This window comes from Tetrahymena thermophila, assembly GCF_000189635.1.
Source record: "Tetrahymena thermophila SB210 genomic scaffold scf_8254650, whole genome shotgun sequence".
NCBI classification, from domain to species: Eukaryota; Ciliophora; class Oligohymenophorea; order Hymenostomatida; family Tetrahymenidae; genus Tetrahymena; species Tetrahymena thermophila.
In genome coordinates, this window is record NW_002476418.1 from 587,696 (window position 1) to 610,110 (window position 22,415).

General features: G+C 22.2%; 5 protein-coding genes across 5 annotated transcripts; all 5 read left to right on the forward strand. All coding sequences in view use genetic code 6, as the record gives it.

Moving 5' to 3' along the window:
• Positions 1-987: 987 nt before the first annotated feature.
• On the forward strand, positions 988-4,620 carry TTHERM_000077478 (cyclic nucleotide-binding domain protein; the record flags this gene model as incomplete). The annotated part of the gene is made up of 6 exons (XM_012797564.1): positions 988-1,564; positions 1,686-1,712; positions 1,802-2,429; positions 2,652-2,953; positions 3,292-4,061; positions 4,120-4,620. 6 exons carry the CDS (start codon positions 988-990, stop codon positions 4,618-4,620), a joined length of 2,805 nt encoding a protein of 934 aa, XP_012653018.1.
• Positions 4,621-5,525: 905 nt separating this feature from the next.
• On the forward strand, positions 5,526-9,075 carry TTHERM_000077479 (cyclic nucleotide-binding domain protein; the record flags this gene model as incomplete). The annotated part of the gene is made up of 4 exons (XM_012797565.1): positions 5,526-7,099; positions 7,348-7,649; positions 7,703-8,436; positions 8,506-9,075. 4 exons carry the CDS (start codon positions 5,526-5,528, stop codon positions 9,073-9,075), a joined length of 3,180 nt encoding a protein of 1,059 aa, XP_012653019.1.
• Positions 9,076-9,608: 533 nt separating this feature from the next.
• Positions 9,609-13,704, forward strand: TTHERM_00077480 (cyclic nucleotide-binding domain protein; the record flags this gene model as incomplete). Its single annotated transcript, XM_001015689.2, has 7 exons — positions 9,609-10,306; positions 10,369-10,377; positions 10,611-10,646; positions 10,871-11,149; positions 11,575-11,876; positions 11,935-12,701; positions 13,147-13,704. The coding sequence occupies 7 exons, from the start codon at positions 9,609-9,611 to the stop codon at positions 13,702-13,704; spliced, it is 2,649 nt and encodes an 882-aa protein (XP_001015689.2).
• Positions 13,705-13,909: 205 nt separating this feature from the next.
• On the forward strand, positions 13,910-17,446 carry TTHERM_00077500 (cyclic nucleotide-binding domain protein; the record flags this gene model as incomplete). Its single annotated transcript, XM_001015691.2, has 6 exons — positions 13,910-14,266; positions 14,322-14,699; positions 14,982-15,520; positions 15,762-16,063; positions 16,127-16,881; positions 16,928-17,446. Exons 1-6 carry the CDS (start codon positions 14,003-14,005, stop codon positions 17,444-17,446), a joined length of 2,757 nt encoding a protein of 918 aa, XP_001015691.2. The 5' UTR covers positions 13,910-14,002.
• A 620-nt stretch (positions 17,447-18,066) lies between these two features.
• TTHERM_00077510 (cation channel family transporter) lies at positions 18,067-21,514 on the forward strand (the record flags this gene model as incomplete). The annotated part of the gene is made up of 6 exons (XM_001015692.2): positions 18,067-18,739; positions 18,767-19,565; positions 19,622-19,923; positions 20,096-20,238; positions 20,314-20,850; positions 20,969-21,514. The coding sequence occupies 6 exons, from the start codon at positions 18,067-18,069 to the stop codon at positions 21,512-21,514; spliced, it is 3,000 nt and encodes a 999-aa protein (XP_001015692.2).
• Between the last annotated feature and the right edge of the window lie 901 nt (positions 21,515-22,415).

Below are 22,415 nucleotides of genomic sequence, written 5' to 3' on the forward strand. Positions count from 1 at the left end.
GATTTTTAAAAATTATATAATTATAGCAATTACATTTATTAAATTGTTAAGGATGTGTAAAATTAAGAATTTAATTCATGGGTTTACTTACTACCAAGTATATTAATTAATTTTATTTTACTTTTGATTATAAAATATTTGTTTTATAATTTTTTAATATAAATATATAATTTAAGAAATTTTATTTTTAATTAATAATAGATTTTATAATACTCTATTTCCTCATTTATTAATTAAGATACCACACCCCCTATATGCACTTTTTACCTATGGTTTGAATGTCTTAATCAAAAATTTTTATAATTTAATAAAATTTTCACCTTAATTAAATGAAAAATTTACTACCTTAATTATTGAGGTATTTTTTAGGTGTGGTTTTGTATTTATCTAGGAATGAAATATTTTTAGATTCTATTAATTTAAACATTAAATTTTTGATTGATAGATTGATTATACACCAAATAAAAAAGATAAAATAGTTTAGAATATCTTTGAAATTTTAACAAAATTTATTTGATTAAATCCATTCACAAAAATGATTTAGTGTCTTTGTATTTTAAAAAAAAAAGTTAGTTAATTAATATATAAAATGTATGAAAACTATTTTGGATAAAATTTAAAACAATATATGGATAAAATCTTAATAAATACTTATTTTTAATTAATAACTCTTTAATTGAAGAAAATAAAATATGAAAACTTTTGCAATTTAGTTTCTATAATAATTGAAGTTAACTCTAGAAAGTCAATAAACGAGGCGATTTTATTTCTATTTCTCCCTATAAATCAAAAAATCAATAAAATAAGTGTTACAATTAAACAATATATATAATCTCTATTGTATTCCTTTTTAATTAAATTAATAAATTGTAAATAGGAAAGTAGAATAATAAAATGTTTGAAGAAGAAAGTAAATCAAATATTCATAGAAAGTAAAGATACTTTATAGATTAATAAAATAGTATTTAAGGTTAAACGCTCAAGGCAATGTGCTTTAAAAACGATGAATTTGACTTTTCAGAGTATGAAAAAAATAATGAAGTTTAGTTATATAACAAAGAATGCTATTTTAATCAGCCAGAAAATCAACTTAAATAACCTGATTTGCAGTAAATAGAAGAATCCCAATAAGAAATTGATTTAAGAAGCTTAAATAGTATGGTATCTCCAAAGATTAATTAGGATTTAACAAAATTTTAAAACTGCAATGAAGAAACAATTGAATACATTAAAAAAAATTCAATTCCATTAAATTTAAGAGATAGAAGATTGAGTTAATCAAAATTATATGCAAAGAGTGTAAAGAGTTCTTGTATTGACAAAGAATTTAACAGATAGTACACTACAAAGTCTATTATTAAACCAATGAGGTCTTTTAGCTCACTGAACTAGATTTCATTCAATTATTTGGAAAGTTAAAATAGGAAATTCTATGAAAAAATACGAAATAAAATAAAATACTTCTACTTAAATGCTACTTTAAGTGGTAGAACAAAATTAATTAACTTAAAAATAAGAAACTAAATTAATGATTTAAGCGATTTTATTCCTGAAAATTTGAATAGTAATATTTTTAAAATGATTGAAAGGTATATACAATTTTACTTGGGAAACGCTAAGATACCAGTAATAAATCCACAAAGCTATTTTGGATTCTTCATTAAAATTATATTTACAATCATTAGTTGCCTCTTTTTATTCTTTTTCTCGCTGTAAATAGTGTATTAACTAAATTATGATACTTTAATCAATTTTATCATTATTTTCTGGAGCGTTGAGATTCTAATAAAATTTAACACAGCACAAGTTTAAAACTATGAAATAGTTGGCAACAGAAAAGGAATTATTTAGATATATTTAAGATACTCTGTTTTTTTTGATATTTTTCCTATCCTCTTCCTTTTTTTTAACCAAGAAGACACAGTGTCAACTCTCAAAATAATATTTCAGATTGCTGTTTTTTTGAAAATAAAAAACATTCTTTAAGATATTTCTTACATTTAGAGTTAATTTTGCATGATGCTTAAGAGATATTATATTATATAAGTTGTTAATCTCGTATTAAAGCTCTTCCTTATTGGTCATACAATTGCTTGTTTCTGGTACATTCTGTGTAAAGTAGAATACGAAAATTATTAAAAGGAAAGTGGTTGGATTAACAATTAAATGCTTTAAGATAAAGAATGGTGGCAATTTTATATCTTTAGCTTGTATTGGGCTTTAACCTTAATGACAACAGGTTCAAGCATAGCAAGCACAACCTTTGAAACTTGCTACACAGTTTTTATTATGCTTTTTATCACTATTATTTTTGGTTATATACTAAATGTTATTGGATAGATCTTGTCTGAAATAGAAGAAAAAGACTAAAATCGCAGAAGAGATGTTAACATCCTAAATGACTATATGAGAAAAAAAAATATTTCTAAGTAAATTCATTTATTTTTATTTAAATATTTAATTAAATGTTTATCTTACTTTCATAAATTCATCATTTTATTTTCAAATAGAAAAATAGAAAGATTATTAAAAATCAAATATAAATTTCAATGTTAAAATTTAAAAAGTAATAAAAACAACTTTGATTTAAAAAAATATCTAAAAATATTTAAGAAATTATTTTAATTTTTATGAAACTTATTTTTTGTTAGACTATTGCAGTCGAAGGTGAATCTGAACTTAGAGTACTATTATTAATAAGATTTTAAGTAGCTCTAAGAAAACTATGAATAAGTTTTAGGAAAAATATCCTTAGACCTAAAAAATAGCTTGCTGAAGGAGTATAATAAATAAATTATAAACAAAATTGAAGTACTTGCTAAAAAGTTCAGTTAAAATTCTTTAGATAAATTATCAATCACACTTTAGGAGGAATATTATTTTCCTAATCAAGCTATATTCAATTAGCATGATCTCTCAAGTAACTGTATTATTTACGTTGTTTCTGGTTAGGGTAAATAAATTCTCTATTTCAATAAAAAAATATTTTAATTTTAAGTTTGTTAAATATTTTTTAACAAACATTAATTAAATTTAAGTAATTTTAGAATATACAATAAATCTTCATTAATTAATGAATGACTCCCCATTCATCCAAAGACTAATAAAATTGTATTAAATTTCTATCTTCAATAAAAATTTTCAAAATTGAGCCTTAATTAATGAGAATTTAAAAGTATATTAATTAATAATTGAAAACAGATAAAAAGACAACTAATCTATTTAACATATAAAAGAGAAAATAATTTTAAAACTAAATTTTAAACAATTTTTGAAAATAAATATAATAAGTGGAAATTAGTTCTTCCAATAATACTTCTGAGTAGACAAAAGTATTGCTTAATAGTGGCTAATTTTATGGATTAATTGAATTTTTTACAGGAGTTTCTAACAATTTACACATATACTCCAAGTAGTTCTCTTAAGTTATTTTTATAGATAGAAACAAATTTATAGAAATTATTAAGCAAAATGAAAAGGATTTTTAAGAGTTTCACTAATTAAAAGATTAAATACTATTATATGGGTAATTTGATAAAGTTAAATTAATATGCAGTGTTTGCAAAATGAAGACACACTTAAAATAAGCTTGTCATTTAGTTCATTTTAATAAATCTTTATTTTATAGGAAGCTCGGTTATCCAATAGGTTAGAAATAGGATAGAGCTATTTTTAATAGAAAAAAGGAGTATAAATAATAATTTTTTGCCCTTAAATCATAGCAACAGAAGGAGGAATTTTTTAAATATGCTAAGACTTTTAAAAACTTAGATGAGTCATATAACAGCAGCCATAATTTTGAATACAGCTTTTTGACGTAGAGCTAACAAGAAAATGAGGAGTCTTCTACAATTTAAAATAATAATTCAGTATTTTTTGGAAATAATGAAGGTCGTAACAACACTTTTAAATCTTAAAATCATGTTTCTGATTAAAAAACAAAGAAAACAATATCATCATCAACTTGCCTTTCCAAAATCGAAAATGATTTAAATCCATAAATTATTGAAGAAAGGAATAAAAAATAAAAGCTTTCATTGAAAATCATCACTGAATTGAATGTACATAATTAATTTTTTAAAACATTTTTCTTTTTTAAATTTACAAACTTTAAATTAGGATAATCATATGGATAAAAATCATTTAAAAAGAGAATCTTCAGATTAAGATATAACAAAACAAGAGGTACAACGAATAAGTAGATAATCTTTAGATTCTTAGCATAATTAGTAAATATTAGATCTTGGAAAAAATTACATATATGATAATGATATTGGTTTTTCAAATGATTAAAGAATTAGGGCTCTTAATATTCAAAAAACCATTTTAATTAATAGTAGTAAATATATTTAAAGTTACCTTGAAGATTTGAATAAATTCCTATTTTAAAGAGGCAGATCTTTAAAGTAAGTTAAACCAGTTTTAGAAGAAAGCTAGCTGTAAAACAACTTATTTGAACAAGAGAATAATCCTTGGTTGTTTGAGTCTTTAGAAAATTTCAAATACTATTTTACTAAAGGAAATTCCTACAATGTGCTTAAAAAAGTGATGAAATAAAGAAGGAAATCTAGGATTTTATATAAAAGAAATTTAAAAAGCGAAAATAAATTGATTAAATGATTATAAATCTAAATTGATTGAATTACAAATTGTATTGTGAGTGAATATAAAATTCTTAGATTATTTTATTTCTAAAATTTTTAATTATTTAAATTAAAAGTTAATGCAAATTTAAGTTAAAAATTCTTATTTAATAAATCAGCTGTAAATCAAAAAAATAATTCATCTAATTTATTTATTTATTACTAAAATCAATATTCACTTTAGAAACAAAAAACCTATTTCTACTTTATTTCTTTTATTTTAGAAACAAAGAAGATTTAAAAACATGTCTTTCTTTTTAAATTATATAAATATTTACTCCATAACTGATCTAATGAAAAATTTTTTAATTTATTATGATATTTGACATTCATTAAAAATAATCTCTTTAAAACAAATAATTTTTTTTGACTTCTAACAATTTAACATGAAAACTTTTAGTATAACATAATTAACTATTAATCCTCATTTTTTTCCACTTCAAAATTTTTTCTTAGTAAAATAAAAATTTAAACCAAAAAGAGTCACATAGCCCTTCTAAGTAAAGTTTTTGTGGTGTAAATAAATGAGGTTATATAATACATAGAAATGAGATTTTAAATTTTCTATTGTTAATTATTGATATGTAAAATTAAACCTTTAATTCTTAAATTTTTTATGTATTACCTTTTGATAATATTAATTGCTATGATTTACTATATTTTTTAAATAATTTGATTCTCTGTATTATTTAAAATTAACATTTTTACTTTTATTCATGAAAAACAGAGTAAAATAAATAATAACATTCTTTCTTTCTTCTTTAGTTAAATTAATAGGCATAAAACAATCAAACTTTTTTCAGTTTAATATTAATTAATTATTTTTTTCTGAAATAAAAAAAAATAAAAATTGATAAGGCAAAATAAGAATAGTTTAAATTAATGTAAGATTATCTATCAAATAAAATAAGTCCAAAAGTAGAAGATGATAACGATTTGTTTCATAAAAATCAGTTGAAGTTAATGAAATATCAATAAACATCTTGTGAAAATAGAGAAATAAAAGATTTAATAAAGTAGGAAGACGTTTCTTGTTGGAGCGAAACATAAAAATCAATAGCCTTTGAGTAAGATTAATGTAAGGAGAAAGAATTATCTGTTATTCACACTGAAAAAGTTTAAGATAACTCAAGTGTTTAAATGGATATGCTCTTAAACTTAGAAAAAATTAACACATCGTGTATCAACTAGAAAGTGCAATAGGATGTTTCTAATTCTTAAGTAATGCACTAGCAAAATGCATGTATTTCAAAGTAGTCTATTTCTTCACTGTTAAGCAATCGCCTAAGAAATAATAGCTTTCCTAATGGTATCGAAACCACTTATAGAATTTACAAAGACCATCACTTGCAGGGCTAATAATAAAATTGTTAAAAAGCCAAAATAAATTTATGTGAAAAATCAATTGTCCTTTAAAAAAAGATTTTGTAGCAAGGACAAAATTTAAGTTTAATAAAACATATGTTTTGGGTTAAAAAGAGATTTTCTTATTTCTTTAATGGTTTTACTGACTTAGGTCGTAAAAAATAAATAAATAATCATATCAAAATGTTTATTAATGATAAAAGCGACTATATAATAGAGCAGAATGTTATATTGGCTTTTATTTCTTCTTTCATTCCAACTTACCATTTTGAAAATTTTGCAAAAGCGATCAATTTAGGAATAATTGATAGTCAAGGAAACAAAAGTAAAGTTATTTCTTTTGTCTTGATACTTTATAACAGCTTTTTCTATTTATTTTTGTCGCTCTCGATGGTTTTTGGAGGGTTTACTACTTACATTTATAGAGTTTTTTTACTTACTTTTATAGTGTGGGTTATAGAAAGTTTAGTATAAATGAATAGTACTCTATTTATTAAAACAAAATTAATTACTCAAAGGTCAGAGATTATAGCTTTTTATGTTAAAAAAAGACTTATTTTTGATTTGATTCCTATGATAGTAATAACTTTAGATAATAAGAATCATATCATATTGTCTTTAGCCTTTTTGAAATTGGTTAATTTGATTTCAAATCTCAAGGATTTTTAAAGATACTTATGTATGACAGTGAGAAAGTATTATATTGTGATCCTAATTAACCTTATCATTAAAATGTTTATATTTGCACACATTATCTCATGCCTATGGTATATGATTTCTTACATAGAAACACACTTTTTTGATTCTCATGGATGGGTAGAAGAAAAATTTGATAATTCTCAAGATTGGTGGTTGCTTTATTTTTAAGCTATCTATTGGGCTTTAACCTTGATGACTACTGGCTCAAATATAGCTTCGACAACTATAGAGATTATTTTTACTTCTTTTATTATGATATTCACTACAATCGCCTTTGGTTATCTTTTAAGTGTGGTAGGGTTTATACTAGAACAAGTAGATTAGCAAAGTGAATAAAAGAGAGCCGATATTAATGTTATTAATGAGTACATGAGATAAAAGAATATATCAAAGTAATCAATTATTCATTCATATTTCAAATTAATCAAAGAATTTATAATTTTTAAAACAAATTTTTTCTTGAAAGGTCTTTGTAAAAGCAGAGTTTGAAAACTTATTTTTAAAATTAAATAATTTTGTTCTTTATAATCAAACAAATTGCAAGATTATCAATTTAAAAAACCAGGAAAAAAATTTTTGTGATTTTTTTAGTTAATTTTTTCTATAACTTAATTAAGTTTTTCTTTAATATAATTTAAAGGGCACTATAGCAGAAAATAAATCTTAGTTTGGAGTACTACTATAACAGTAACAAAAGCAAAATTCATTAAGAAAGTTTTATGATCCTAGACAAGATTTCCCAAGATTTAAAGAGTTAGCTGACTAAAGAATTTAATAGAAAAATTATTAACAAAATATCCATTTTAAAGTCAAATTTTACAGAATAAACACTAGAAAGATTGTCATCAGTGGCTAAAGAGGAGTACTATTTACCTAATTAAGTTATTCATAGCTAGAACTAAAAATAAGAAGCTTCTCTCATTTTTGTTATTAGTGGATTAGGTTTTAATTTATTTTTTAACCTGTTTCTTTATTAAATTTTTTTAATTAAAAAGTTGAAATAGAAAGTTATTAACTTTATAATCTTGATTTTTAGAAGAAAACCAGCCTAGAAATTAAAAAAGGAGAGATTGTCGGATAAATTGATTTATTTACAGGGATTAGTTAATTTAGCTTGATTAAATCATCAGATTATACATAAATTCTGAGAATTACAAATTCTGATATGGTAAACTCAATAAGAGAACAGGGTAAAGATTTTGAAAAATTTTGTTAAATTAAAGATAAAATTTTGATGTATGAGTAATACTCTTAAGTAGAAATAAAATGTCAAGTCTGTGAATAATCCACCCATTTAATTTAAGGATGCCCATTTGTACATATTTAAAAGCACTCTGTGAATACAAAAATAGGATTGATAAAATCGAAGGATTAGGAGAGAGTGGCGAGAGCAAGAAAAAAACCTAAAACAAGCTTTTTTGTTTTGGAAAAGAATGCTTAGATTTTTAATTTGCTTTTTGATCAATTGCAAATTGAAGAATATTTGCTAAAAGTATAATAAATAAAAATAAAATAATTAAATAGAGATCTTTCATATTCTGAATATGATGATTCTGAGTGCCAAAGTTTTTAAAAAGGCAATGATGATTTAGAAACAATACAAGAGGAAATCAACAGTGAATAAGCAAGAAAGAAAGAAACCAGCTAAATTCAGCATAATAGTTCTAAAAATTTATAAGTTGGGAAGGATAAAAGATGTTCCATAAACTATCAAATAGAAGAAAATGAGGTAATTGATTGATATTTATTTATTTATTTACTTTAATTAATTTTAACTTTTTATTTTTATTGAAAATAGGAAAACTCATCTGATCATAGAGTATTAAACTCAGAAATAAATATCAGATAGAAGGAAAAGTACAAGCAGCAAGTTAATTTTAGCAATAGAAAAATAGATTAAACGTTTGAAACATAAAAATCTGACATAAATTTAAAAACATTTTCTCCAGATTCAAATAAATTAATAAGCAACAAAAAATTATCTCCTGTTAAAGAATAAATTATAAATGCATAAAATTTTTAAGATTTCTTTAATTTTGAATAGGATGAGTCATAGAAAAAAATGATAAAAAAATAAGAAGTGTCTAAATACAGAAATAGTAAATAGTTTAATGTAAGAGCCTCTTAAATTATTAAGCTACATTAGTTGACTTACTAAACAGCGCTTGATGACTAAGATTTATTTAATCCTTGGAATTTTGAAAAGCTTTAAGATTATAAATTCTATTTTAAAAATGGTAATTCAGGATTAAAAATACAAAAATATTCTAAATACTAAAGCAAATAGTTAAAAAAGCATAAAAAAAATTTAATTAGTAAACAAGATAATCAATCTACGTAGTAGACTAAAATGCAAAAAGAATGTTGAAATACTCTGAAAATCTTTAATCTTATAATTAGAAATTTAAATAATTTTGATTCTAACATATCAAATCAAATAAATTATTATTTTGTTTACTAATTTTAAAAATATATATTTCTATTATCTATTAACTTTTTAAACAAACAATAAATCTTTAATAAAAAATACATTTTAAAAGTACTTGGATGGAGGACTAAATTTTAAAAATTTTTATTTATTTTTTACAAAATTTTTAACTTAAAATATGAGAATTTATTTAGAGTATTTTTAATTTTATTTTTCAATCAGAATACATTAAATATTTAATTATTGAAAGAATTATTATTTAATAAATATTTATATTACTGAAATCTAAATATATAACATTCAAGTTATTTATATAATTATAAATTCTAGCAAAAAATTTGCTATTTTTAGTAAAATTTTATACATAAATATAAAAAGTGTTAAGTATTGAATTAAAAGAACATTAAAAAAAACTAATTTTAGGTTTTGAGATTTAAAGATTAAATAAAAAGTAAATTAAATATAAATAAATAATGGATATATAAATAGATCTAGAAGAAGACTCTTTACATAAAAATCAGTAATAAATACTTCAATAGTAGTAAAATTTTAGTCACCACCTTGAGTTAAAGAACTTAAATAAGTCAGAGGAAATATCGTGTTGGAGCGAAACATAAAATTCTTTATTTAATCGTTAACATGATCATTCTTAAATTGAAAGCTTTACGAACAATGTGACGTTTAAAACAAAAGAGAACTAAATTACTTTTACTGAAGACATGTCTGATTTAAAGCAGACGAAAAATGAAGAAATTAGTTTGAATGTAGAGCCATATTATTCAACTCATAATAAGGATGAGGGGTAAAAGAAGAAAAGTTTGATATTAAAAGTTAGTAATCTAAGATCAAATAGTCTTAACTCTTAAAATTAAATTAGAAATAACTAGGTCGATAAGAGTTAAAATTGCAATAAAGACATTTCTCATTCACTTCAAAATATAGAGTTAATAAAGCAGAATTTTAGGTTACCTGTGAATAATAACAATAACAACAGTAAAGCCACTCTTATGAATTTAGGGTTGATGCTTAAAATTAAACTGAGATTTTAGTATTTCTTTAGAGCCTATACTTTAATAGGTAGAAATAAATCAATTAAAAATAAGATAAAGAAATATATAAATGATAAAAGCTGTTTTTTTGAGAACAATGATTAAATCAACAGTCGATAAATGTAATTTTTACCACTTAGTGTAATAGATAGTTTCTTTAGACTTATTAATTTAAAATTGATAGATGGATAAGGTAATTTAGGAATGTTCTTAACGTTTTTTTTTATTCTTTACAATAGTTCGTTTCTATTTGTTTTATCTCTACATATTATATTTCAAGCATGTGCTTCTTAAATTAATTAAATATTTTCTTTGACGAGCATTGTATGGGTAATAGAGTTTGTAATAAAAATAAATAGCACACTCTTTATTGATTATCATTTGATAACAGAAAGATAACAAATTATTAAACATTATTTAAAAAAGAGGCTTGCTTTTGATTTTGTTCCTTTAGCAATCGCAGTTAGTTCATAAAATAATCTGATTTAAATTTTTATTTTCTTAAAATTAATAAATATAATGTCTGAATTAAATTCTTTTTAAAAATACTTATGCTTATTGATCAGAAAGTATTACATTGTATAGCTGATCAACTTATTTTTCAAAATATTTATATTTGCGCACATTATTTGTTGCATGTGGTTTTTAATTGCTATGATAGAAATTAATATTTTACACAGATAAAGCTGGATAGAAGAAGGAACAGATATAAAGTAAGATTGGTGGCTTGTTTACTTTTAATCTTTATATTGGGCTTTGACATTGATGACAACAGGATCTAATGTTGCTACAACGACTCTATAAATAATTTTTACTACCTCAACAATGATTTTCACTACCATAGCTTTCGGTTATCTATTAAATGTCGTTGGGTTTATCCTTGAAACAATTGATAAACAAAGCGAACAAAAAAGAAGTGACATAAATATTTTGAATGAATACATGAGAAAAAAGAACATATCGAAGTAAATTTAAATTAGTTTTTTTATTAGCTAAAATTTTGATTATATTTTGGAGTACAAAAAATAGTAATTTAAATGAATTAATTGATTATTTTCTTATTAAATTTGTAAAAATCATTATTTTCTTTTAGTTCTTTTGTGATTGAATTTAAAAGATCAAACATAATAATCTATATAATACAGAATTATAAAAATTTCTAATTTAAAATAGAATTTACAATTTTAATCATTTATCTTTTTATTATTATACGCTATTACCTATAATAAAGTATAAATTTAATGCTTATTTCGATAATTATTTTAATAAAATATTCAATTTAAAGTGCTTTATTGAATAAAAGAAATATCAACAAAAATGATTAATTAATCTGAATTCACTGTTCGTTCTAAAATTTTAATTAACTATTTTGTTATTATATATAATATAGAAGTCTCTAGTAGTAGATAAATTTAAATTTAGAGTACTATTACAATAGAAATATAAAGTAAATCCATCAAGATAGTCTAAGTATTTTAGATAAAATACCCTCTGACTTAAAATCTGCTTTAAATAAAGAATTTAATTATAAGATAATTAGCAAAATATCTGTGATAAAAGATAATTTCAGTTAAAAAACTATTGATCAATTATGCTAAGTTGCGAAAGAAGAATATTATTTACCGAATTAAATTATATGTGATGGGTATTAAACTTTAGAAAATTCGTTAATTTGCATTGTCTCTGGATAAGGTAAAAGTTAATTGCTTTTTAATAAAATTTTTAATTGATTTATTAAATTAATTATTAGTTGAGGTTAATAAAATTAATATCAACATCAACAAGGAAATTTATGGCAATAAAATAATTAGTTCATAAATTTAAAAAGGAAATACTTGCTGTGAAATAGATTTCTTTACTGGAGTAAATTAAAACAATTTTATAAAATCAACTGAATATACTCAAATACTAAGGATATCAAGAAGTGATTTCATCAGCATAGTTAGAGAAAACACAAAAGAATTTTAAATTTTTTGTTAGATTAGAGATAGAATACAAATTTATGAGCAGTATTCTTCTTTAGATATTAAATGCGAAATATGCAGTTACAATACTCATTTAATGTTAGATTGTCCTATGGCTCATTTCTAAAAAAATTTTGTAATCACTAAAATTGGATTTACGAAATCATAGAATTAAATTAGAAAAAAAAGTGATCGAAAGAATGCTATCAAAAGAAAATTTTAAGTAGTAAATTAAAATGATATTTAATATTCTATATTTTAAGAAAAAGCTGAAATAGAGGATTATTAATTAAAAGTATTATCTAATTATCTGAGCCAGCAGAATAAAGAAAACTCTAATTCAGAATCAGAATAATCTTAGGATTCTTTAAAATAAAAAACTAATGATTATATTTTTATATACTCCATACTTGAAGAAGATTAAAAAGAATTAGAACCTTAAAAAAGAAAGAAATCAAACAGCATGACTTCTTACAACAACACAACATCTAAGATATAAGAAAAAAATAAAAGGAAAAGATGTTCTATCACTTCATAACTAGAAGAAAGCTAGGTAAACAATAATATATTTATTAGTAGCAATTTAATGGTCAAAGTCTAAAAGAAGATTTTAAATTTTTAATTTTGTGAGTTAGCTTGAAAAAAAAAAATTTTTAAACCAAAACTCATTAAAAAAACACATATTTAGCAATTTAATATAATCCTCCCTACCAATTACCAAGACTATTTGTAAAATCAATAACTAAATAAAAGTTAAAATAAAGTATAAAAAATAATATTTTAAAAATTTTACTCTATATAAATTTATTTTTTATAATTAAGTGGAGAGTTAATATTTAATAAATATAACTAAAAATATAACAAAATTCATATTTTTCTTGATTTTGAAAAGAAAAAACCATTTAATTAAATAAATAATTTATGAATAGAACATTTTTAATTTATTATCAAATAAAAATCAATGTGATAAAGGAATTAATAAAAATTTTGTAAAATAGGCTGAAGATTCACTTGAGATAATATAATCTGATTCAGATAAATATATTCAATTTAGAGATAAAAATAAATAATTTCAATATGTGGCAAGAAGGAGAACAGAAATTAGTTAAGAAGATCCCAAATCAGAGCAAAATTTAAAATTAATTGAAACAGAAAAGCCTATCAATTAAAGAAATTATAAAAAATCATACACCAATTAATTGAGCTCTCAAAGCAATTTTTAGTAACTTGTTTAAATAGACTCAGAGGAATTAGCCTAGAGGAATCAAAAAAAACATGAAATAACTTTAAAGCAATATTCTCATGATCTGACTTATAAACAAATTTCAAGCCTATAATCAAATTTCAAAAATTCTTAAAATTATAAATCTTAATAAATATCTTATCATAAAATGATGACTGAAAGAGATCAGTAGTATTATTGGAATTTTGATAAATTGTAAGATTATAATAATTACTTTAAAAATGGAAATTCTGGTTTGAGAATATAAAAGTACTAGAGATTTCAAATGAAAATGCTGAAAAAGACTAAAAAAACTAATAACAAATATAGCTGATTTAAGCTAGATATAATATATAAATAAAATTTATAATTAACTTAAATTATTCAATAGCTATTAAAATATATATTCTATATGTTTAGTCAATTAAATAGAAATAAAACCTATATAAACTAATTAATTATTATCTTAATTTTCATTATGCAATAATTCCTATTAAATCTATTAAAGGAATTAATTAAAATTTTTTTAGAACAAATAATTAAAATTGTTGTTAATTTCCTTGAGAAATTTATAAGTAGAATAATCAATCAATCAATTAATCAATCTTTCATTAAATTAGTATAAAGTAAGAATGGAAACGCATGATTAAGACAATTTATATAACACCCAAAGACTCTTTTAATCATTTTAGAAATAAAACTTAGATTAGGAATATAAAGATTTGAATTTGTTATAGGATGTGTCTTGCTGGAGTGAAACGCAAAATTCTAAAATATCATGTATTTAATCTTAGACTGAAAATATTCGAACCGTCAATAGCGCAGAATCAAGGGTCTAAGGTTTATAAAATAACAAAAAAGAAGATGAAAAAATTGAAACATCAATAAAAAATCAAGTAAACTATTTTCAGATACTGAAATAAAATAAAATATTTATTATTTTAAATTAAGTAAACTTAAGATGAACAAATTATTGTTCAAATATAGTAGATATCTAATCGTAATATTAAAAGCAAAACATTTAGTGGTGCTCAAGATCGTTAGAAGGAAAGTGACAAAAATAAATTGAGTTCTTTATCTTATGGATAATATAAAACAATCGCTATGCAGAAGGGTATGAATTCAAATTTCAAAAATAAAAACATTACTGATAGTATTTCATTTATGATGAAACTAAAACAAAAAATAACTTACTATTAAAGAGTTTTAACCTTATCTGGTAGAAGTAAATATATCACTGAAGCAATTAGGTAATATATAAATGATAAAAGTGATAGTTCTCATAATAAAGCCTAAAACTGGCTATTTAAGTACGATATTACTTAAAATGTGTATACTTATTTACAGTCATTGAATTTACCCTTAATAGACTGTTAAAGCAGCACAGGAATAGCATTATCTTTTTTTTTCATTGCATATAATTGCATTTTTCTTTTTTTGTTTTCTCTCTCAATTATATTTAATGGATTTAAGACTTAAATTGATAATATGTAATACCTCACTTTTTTCTTATGGCTGATTGAATTGCTAATTAAACTAAATACATCCTTCTTTTTCAAATAGAAGTTAATCAATCAGAGACAAGATATACTGTTACATTACTTATAAAAGAGAATTTGCATCGACTTAATCCCAATCATCATAGTATACAACTAGAGTAGTAAGATGGTTTAAATACTGATATTCATAAAAGCGATAAATGTATTATCAGATATAGCTTAATTCTAGAAGTATCTTTGCATGGTTGTTCGAAAGTACTACTTTGTAATTTTGGTGAATTTAGTATTTAAAATATTTATATTTGCCCATATTATTTCATGCATGTGGTATATTATTGCATTGATAGAAATTAACTACATGAATATCAAAAGCTGGATTGAAGATAATGTTGATATGGAAGAAGATTGGTGGAAATTATACATCTAATCTTTGTATTGGGCACTAACTTTAATGACAACAGGTTCTAATATAGCAACAACTACTTTATAGCTTTTTTTTACAGCATTTATTATGATATTTACCACTATTGCATTTGGTTATTTACTAAACATAGTTGGTTTTGTCCTAGAAACTATAGATAAGCAGGATGAACAAAAGAGAAGTGATATAAATATCATAAACGAGTACATGAGACAAAAAAAAATTTCATAGTAAGAATTTAATTAAAATCATAATTTTCTAAAATGTTTAATCTAAATAAATATTTTTTATAAATTAACCTTTCTTCAAATAAATTTTTAAAATAAATGGACTAATTTTAAAATAGTAAAAATTAATAAATAGTTTTTTAATAAGATGGATGATACATCTTTTAATTTAACTATGTATCATTACTATTATTAAAAATGTTTAATATAATGATAATAATAATTATTTATAATTAAAAAAAAGAAACTTATAATCAAAGATAAATATTAGTTTAGAATACTACTACAGTTAGAATACTAGTAAGCTCCATTAATAAAGTGAAGAGATATTAGATAAATTGTCTTTAGACTTGAAGGTATCACTTGCTAAAGAATTTATTAAAAGGATTCTCAATAAAATAGAAATACTTAATAAAAATTTTAGCAATTCTGCTTTGGATTTATTATGCTTTTCTTCTTTAGAGGAATTTTATTTACCAAATCAAATCATATTCAGCGAGAGTCATAATACAGAGCCTTCATTAATATATGTTATTTCTGGATAAGGTAATTTTATTTTACTAAACAGCCATTTATTTTTATGAGCTTAATTTAAAAAAATTAAAATAGTTGAGGTAGTTTACTTTGATTAAATGGAACAAGGTGTTCCAGTCTAATACATCAATTCTTAGATTAAAGAAGGTTAAATTTGTGGATAAATTGAGTTTTTTACAGGAATTTCTCAGTAAAGGTATTTTAGATCCACTGAATATTCTTAGATACTTAGGATAACTAATAAAGATTTAATTGACATTGTAAAAAGAGACTAAAAAGATTTTGAAAGGTTCTGCTAAATTAGAGATAATATTTTGATGTATGAATAGTATTCTTCCCTTTAATTGACATGTAGTATATGTAATTATTCCACTCATTAAGTAGTAAATTGCCCAATGATACATTTATAAAAATATTTCCTTTTATCAAAAATTGGAATTAGCTAGAAGTAGTAATAAAATAGGTAAAGTCATGACCGAAGGTTAAAATTTAAAAGAAAAAAAAAGCTAACAGAAAATAATGTTATGCATGGACAATTTATCTAGGAGAACCTTTAAAAGTAGCAAGTTCATTCTAATAGCGATGTTGAATATGTATCTAGCGAAGAAACAGATGAACAAACAAATGAATTAGAAAGTAAAACTAATACACAATAAACAGATGCAGAAGAACATTTTAAGATACAAAGAGTTTCTGATGATAATTAAGAAACTGAAATAAAAACAGATAAAAGAAAATCTATACATATTTTATAGCTTAACATACCTCAATAAAAAATGCAATCAGGCAATTATCGTTAATCCATTCTCTAATAAGTAGAAGAAATCAGTGTAAAATAATTTCAAAAAAAATAAAATATAATTAATTTCATTAAAGTCAAAAGGAGAATTAATAGACTTAGCAAATTTAGCAGATCTTAACTTAAAAAATATGGCTAAACGTAAATAATCAGTATTAAATAAAAAAATGGAATTTACTTTTGAAATCTAACAATATGCTGATACTAATCATAAAGTAAGAGCTAGTGATTGTGATTTTTCAAGTGTTTTATCTCCATAAAAAAAGCAAAGTGCTATGTTCTATTAAAATAATGCATCTTAACTAAACAATTCATAAGATTTAGAAGATAGGTCATAGCCAATTAGAAAAAAGGATCGTAATAAAACCTTTACAAGAAATACGAATAGTCATCTTACACAGGTAGTCAGAATGTAGTAATTTTAAAATTTAAACAAATAATAAGACGATGAGCTTGAAAATCCTTGGACCTTTGAGAAGCTCTAAGATTATAAATTTTATTTTAGTAAAGGAAACTCCAAAAATTATTTATAAAGATACAATAAATTTTATAATAAAAAATTCAAAGATTTTTTGAAAAAATCTATGAAAAAATGATTTTATATTTTGTAATTTATTTAGTAGAAAATTCAAATTAAAACACATTAAAGTTTATTTTTTTGATTAATTTTAATTATTTTTTATTTAAATTAATTAAAAATACTTTATTATTAACTAAAAGAGTTATTAATTAATTTAGCATTCTTAAATTTTCTTCAAAGCACCTGATTGATATGTGCAAAAGAGAAGTTATTTTAAAATATTGTATTTTACTTAAATTAAAATAAGCAAATAAATATAAGTCTTAACACTATTTTATTTAATAAAATTAAACTCATAAATTATGAACAAATATATTTAACCATAATTTTGTTTGCCATTTTATCAAAAGAAGATAAAAGCGCAAAAAAAGTTTAGAAAAATTATCTATTTCGTTTAATTTAATATATTACTTTTAGTAATCCTAAACAAAAAAATTTTTAATAAAGTAAAATAACCTATTTCAGTTTTTAGTTTATTTTTGTTTGAATCTAAGTTTTTAGTACATGAATTTATTTACTTTTTAATATGACTAGCTCGCAATTTGATAAGCAGATAAATAAATAAATAACAAACATTAAATAATTTAAAAATAAATCAAATATAGAAAAAATCAAAATAAAGCTATTTAATTAAAAATGAATGAGACATCGGAAAACAAAAACCATCTACATACAAACCAACAGCTATTTCTCAAAGAGAGAGAAACAGATGATGCCTTTAAATTAAGATAAAAAAATATGTCAGACGATATTTCGATTTGGACTGATTCATCAAAAAACTCAGCCAACTATAATGCAGATTTTTAAAACAGCTAAGAATATAGCAAAAGTATCAATATATTAAAATTAAAACAAAATTCACAGTCAATACAACAAGAAAATTCTATTTTCTTTAATGAAGAAGATATTACCTAATATAAGGAATAGAAGTTTAATAATGATATAACTGCTCTATCTAAGAAAAACAACATTAGTACAATAAAATCAGTTTATAAATAAAACCTTATGAGTCCTTCTAAGAACTGCAATATTAATGAAAGCAAGATGGAAATATCTCAAAGTACAATGAACAACAAACATCAGACTTTAAAAAATTGCAGATAATATACTACTAAAGTTTTGAGCAATCACATCAAATTAACGATCAAATTAAAATAAAAATTCAGCTATTTTTTCAAAGCCTTCACTATGGCAGGTAGAAGTTAAGCTCTTAATAGTACTATAAGAAGTTTCATTAATGACAAAAGTGATAGGCTTGGCTAAAACTCAAAGATTTCTGCTTATTTAAGAAGCATTTTCTGGATTCAAAGTATATTAAGAGCAATCAGAAAGCTAGGCATAAAAATCATAGACTGTTAAAGCAATATTGGCATTATTATTTCCTTTTTCTTTATCGCTTTTAATTGTTTGTTTCTTTTTTAGTAATCTTTCTATATAGTTTTCTAAGGCTTTCTTTAATTTCACGCTATTTTTTGCAAGATTTCTTCTTTTTTATGGGTAATTGAAATAGTTATCAAATTAAACACATCTATTTACATCAACTCTAGGTAAGTAGTAGAAAGATAGGAAATTATATTTTGTTATGTAAAAAGTAAACTTATTTTTGATCTTTTACCCTTGATTATTGTAATAAATGCTTCGTAGAATACTCTTATAAATATTATTATATTTTTGAAGATCGTTAATATTATTTCTGAACTTAATTAATTCTACAAGTTTCTCTTCAGAGTCGTTCGACAATACTATCTAATCGCTTTGATTAATTTAATTATTAAAATGTTCTTAATTGCTCATATTTTAGCATGCTTGTGGTATTTGCTAGCACTCTATGAATACGATCAAAATCTTGAATCAGAAAGTTGGATTAAGAAGCTGGAAATAGAAGGTGTGTGGTGGAAATTATATTTTCAAGCTCTCTACTGGGCACTAACTTTGATGACAACAGGATCTAACGAAGCAACTACGAATCTTTAAAGGATTTTCACTTCAATAATAATGATTTTTACCGCAATAGTATTTGGCTATTTATTAAATGTAGTTGGGTTTATACTTGAGGCTATAGACGAAAAAAATGAAAAGAAGAGAAGAGACATAAATATCCTAAATGAGTTCATGAGGTCAAAGCACATTTCTTAGTAAAATTGCAAAAAATAAATTATTCATTTAATGTTTTATTACATAAAATAAATAGAAGTCTTTAAGCTAGAATAAATTTGAATTTAGAAAACTATTATGACATGAATTTCAACAAAGCTCATAAAAAGAGTCAGTAAGTTTTAGATAAAATATCCATAGAGCTTAAAAATTCTCTGATGAAAGAATTTAATAGGAAATTAATCAATAAAATAACATTTCTAACAAAAAATTTTAGCTAAGAAACACTAGATAAGTTAAGTCTAGTAGCAAAAGAAGAATGCTATTTACCCAGCTAAGTTATATGCAATTTAAGTAAAAATCATGATTCTGCTCTAATTTATGTCATTTCGGGTTAAGGTAGAATATTTCTTTCTTTCTTTCTTTATTAATTAATTTATTTATTTATTTATTTATTTATTTATTTATTTATTTATTTATTTATTTATTTATTTATTTCTTTCATTCATTCATTCTTTCTTTCTTTCTTTCATTTTTCATTTGCTCATTTGTTAATAATATTTAATTTTAGCTGAAATATAAAGGACTAATAAAGATTAAAGTTATGTAGACATATCAAATTTAAAGGTAAATTAAGGAGAGATTATTGATCCTACAAATCTATTTACTGGTCTATCTTAACCTTTCCAAGCTATTTCTACACAATTCACTCAGGTATTAAAGATCTCAACATATGATATGATATAAATTATAAAAGAAAATGAAAAGGATTTTTAAATTTTTCATTAGATTAAAGACTAAATTCAATATTATTAATTAAATTCTGTTATAGGACTCAAATGTAAATTCTGCTGCTAAAGCACTCATTATATATATGATTGTCCTTTCTTACATTTTGGAAAGCAAATGATTTATTCCAAAATAGGATTAAAGTAAAAGTAGGAACAAAATCGTTAGCATTTTGAAAGAAGGACTAAATATATGAGGACTTTACTAATATAAAATACAGACCCTACTCTCTTACAATTTTAAGAAGATCATTAATTTAGTAAAAATAAAGAAACCCTAACTTCGATTGGAGTTACAATCCTATTAAATGATGATGTAGCAACAAATTCAGAGTATGATGATAAATAAAATGAAGAAATCTTACAATAAAGAATAGAATTTACAGTAATAGAAGAAGATGATGAAAAATAAATTGATTATTCTCCAAGCATTAGAGAACTAAATCATCAATAATAATCTCCGATTTTAACAAATAATTTACTAAATTCATTGAAAACATAGAGAATTAATACTTTCACTTAGTATCTGGAAGATTAAGTAATAATGATATTTATTTATTGATTTGTTTATTTTTTTATTTAAAAAATAAACTAAGTTTTTATTTTATCTTTTTTTAACTAATTAATTAAAAATAATTCGTATTTTTTTTAAATAGGAATTAGCTTCGCCAGTAAAAATCTAATTAAGTGAAACGCAAGCAAAAAGTAGTAGAGAAAGCTATAAACAATTAAAAGTGAATACTCATAAAAGATTTAACTCCTTGCAAGATAATTCAAAAGATACAAAAAATCCTGAATAAGAGGTTAATTATTATTATTAGAAAAAGAGTCTATTCTCATAAATAAATTCAGATATTTTGAATAGATAATAAAGCACTTAGAGTATTAACGAATCAGAAGATTCAAAGTAAAAAAATCAAAAGAAAAGGGAGGTAATGAAATATCCTATCCCTTTAAATAGAAAACTGTTAGCCCCTTTATTATAATAATTCATTAATTAATAGTATGACTAACATAAAAGTAATGAATAGGAATATGTATAATTTAATCCATGGGAATTTGATTAATTAAAAGATTGGAATTATTACTTCAAATATGGAAATTCAAAGTATGTTTTACTTAAGCACAACAAATATTAACAAATGAAAGCTAAGTAAATCTTAAGAAAATCCCCATATAAACGAGTGAAAAACGATGATTGATTTTTTTCCTAAAAGCCAGTAAATATTTAATACACACATAAAAATATCAGATAAATTTAACACTGATTTATTCAATTAATATGCTTCCTAAGTCATTGAAATTCTTCTAAGAACTCTTTATAACTATGTTATTATCTGTCTATATTATAATTTATGAATTTTTATTGTATTTTTAATATTTATTGAGACCATAGAAATAAATCTGTGTTTAAATAAACAAATTTTAGTTTTCAAAGCATATATATATTTATCTCTATATCAAATAAAGAGAGAATTCTAATCAAAGTAAAAAATATACCTTTAATTAATTATTAATAAAACATAAAGGATTATATATAATCAATAAATTGATGGAAAGTATAGTAACTCTAATTAGAGAAACAAAAAGTATTATAAAAATAAAATAATTCATAAAATTTAAGGATTAATGTAGGATAAAAAAATATTTTTAGTTTTTTGAATAAAAAATTTTCTTAATTAGAAATATGAAATTTCAAACAAGAATTTATTTTAAAAGTAATCATTAGCCATTTAAATCTAATAAACCACATACTCCTTGAAACCACTTTCTTTGCTATCTTGGCTATAAGAGGATCACTCTCCATCACTTTTCATTAAAAAAAAATAAAGTTAAATTAATCAAAATATTAGATAATAAGTGTTTATTTCTAAAATAATTTTAGTTTTACTTATAAAATTAAATAAAACATAAAATTCAAGTTTAATGATTAAAAAATTTAATATATGAATTTTATTTTTTTTTGTAACAAATGTTACTAGATCAAATTATTAAGCATAGAAACAAAAAATTAATGAATTTCTCTAACTTCTATCTTACATTCAATCAATTTTAATTAAAAATGAAGTTGAAATTAAAAAATTATTTGAATATATCTAATTT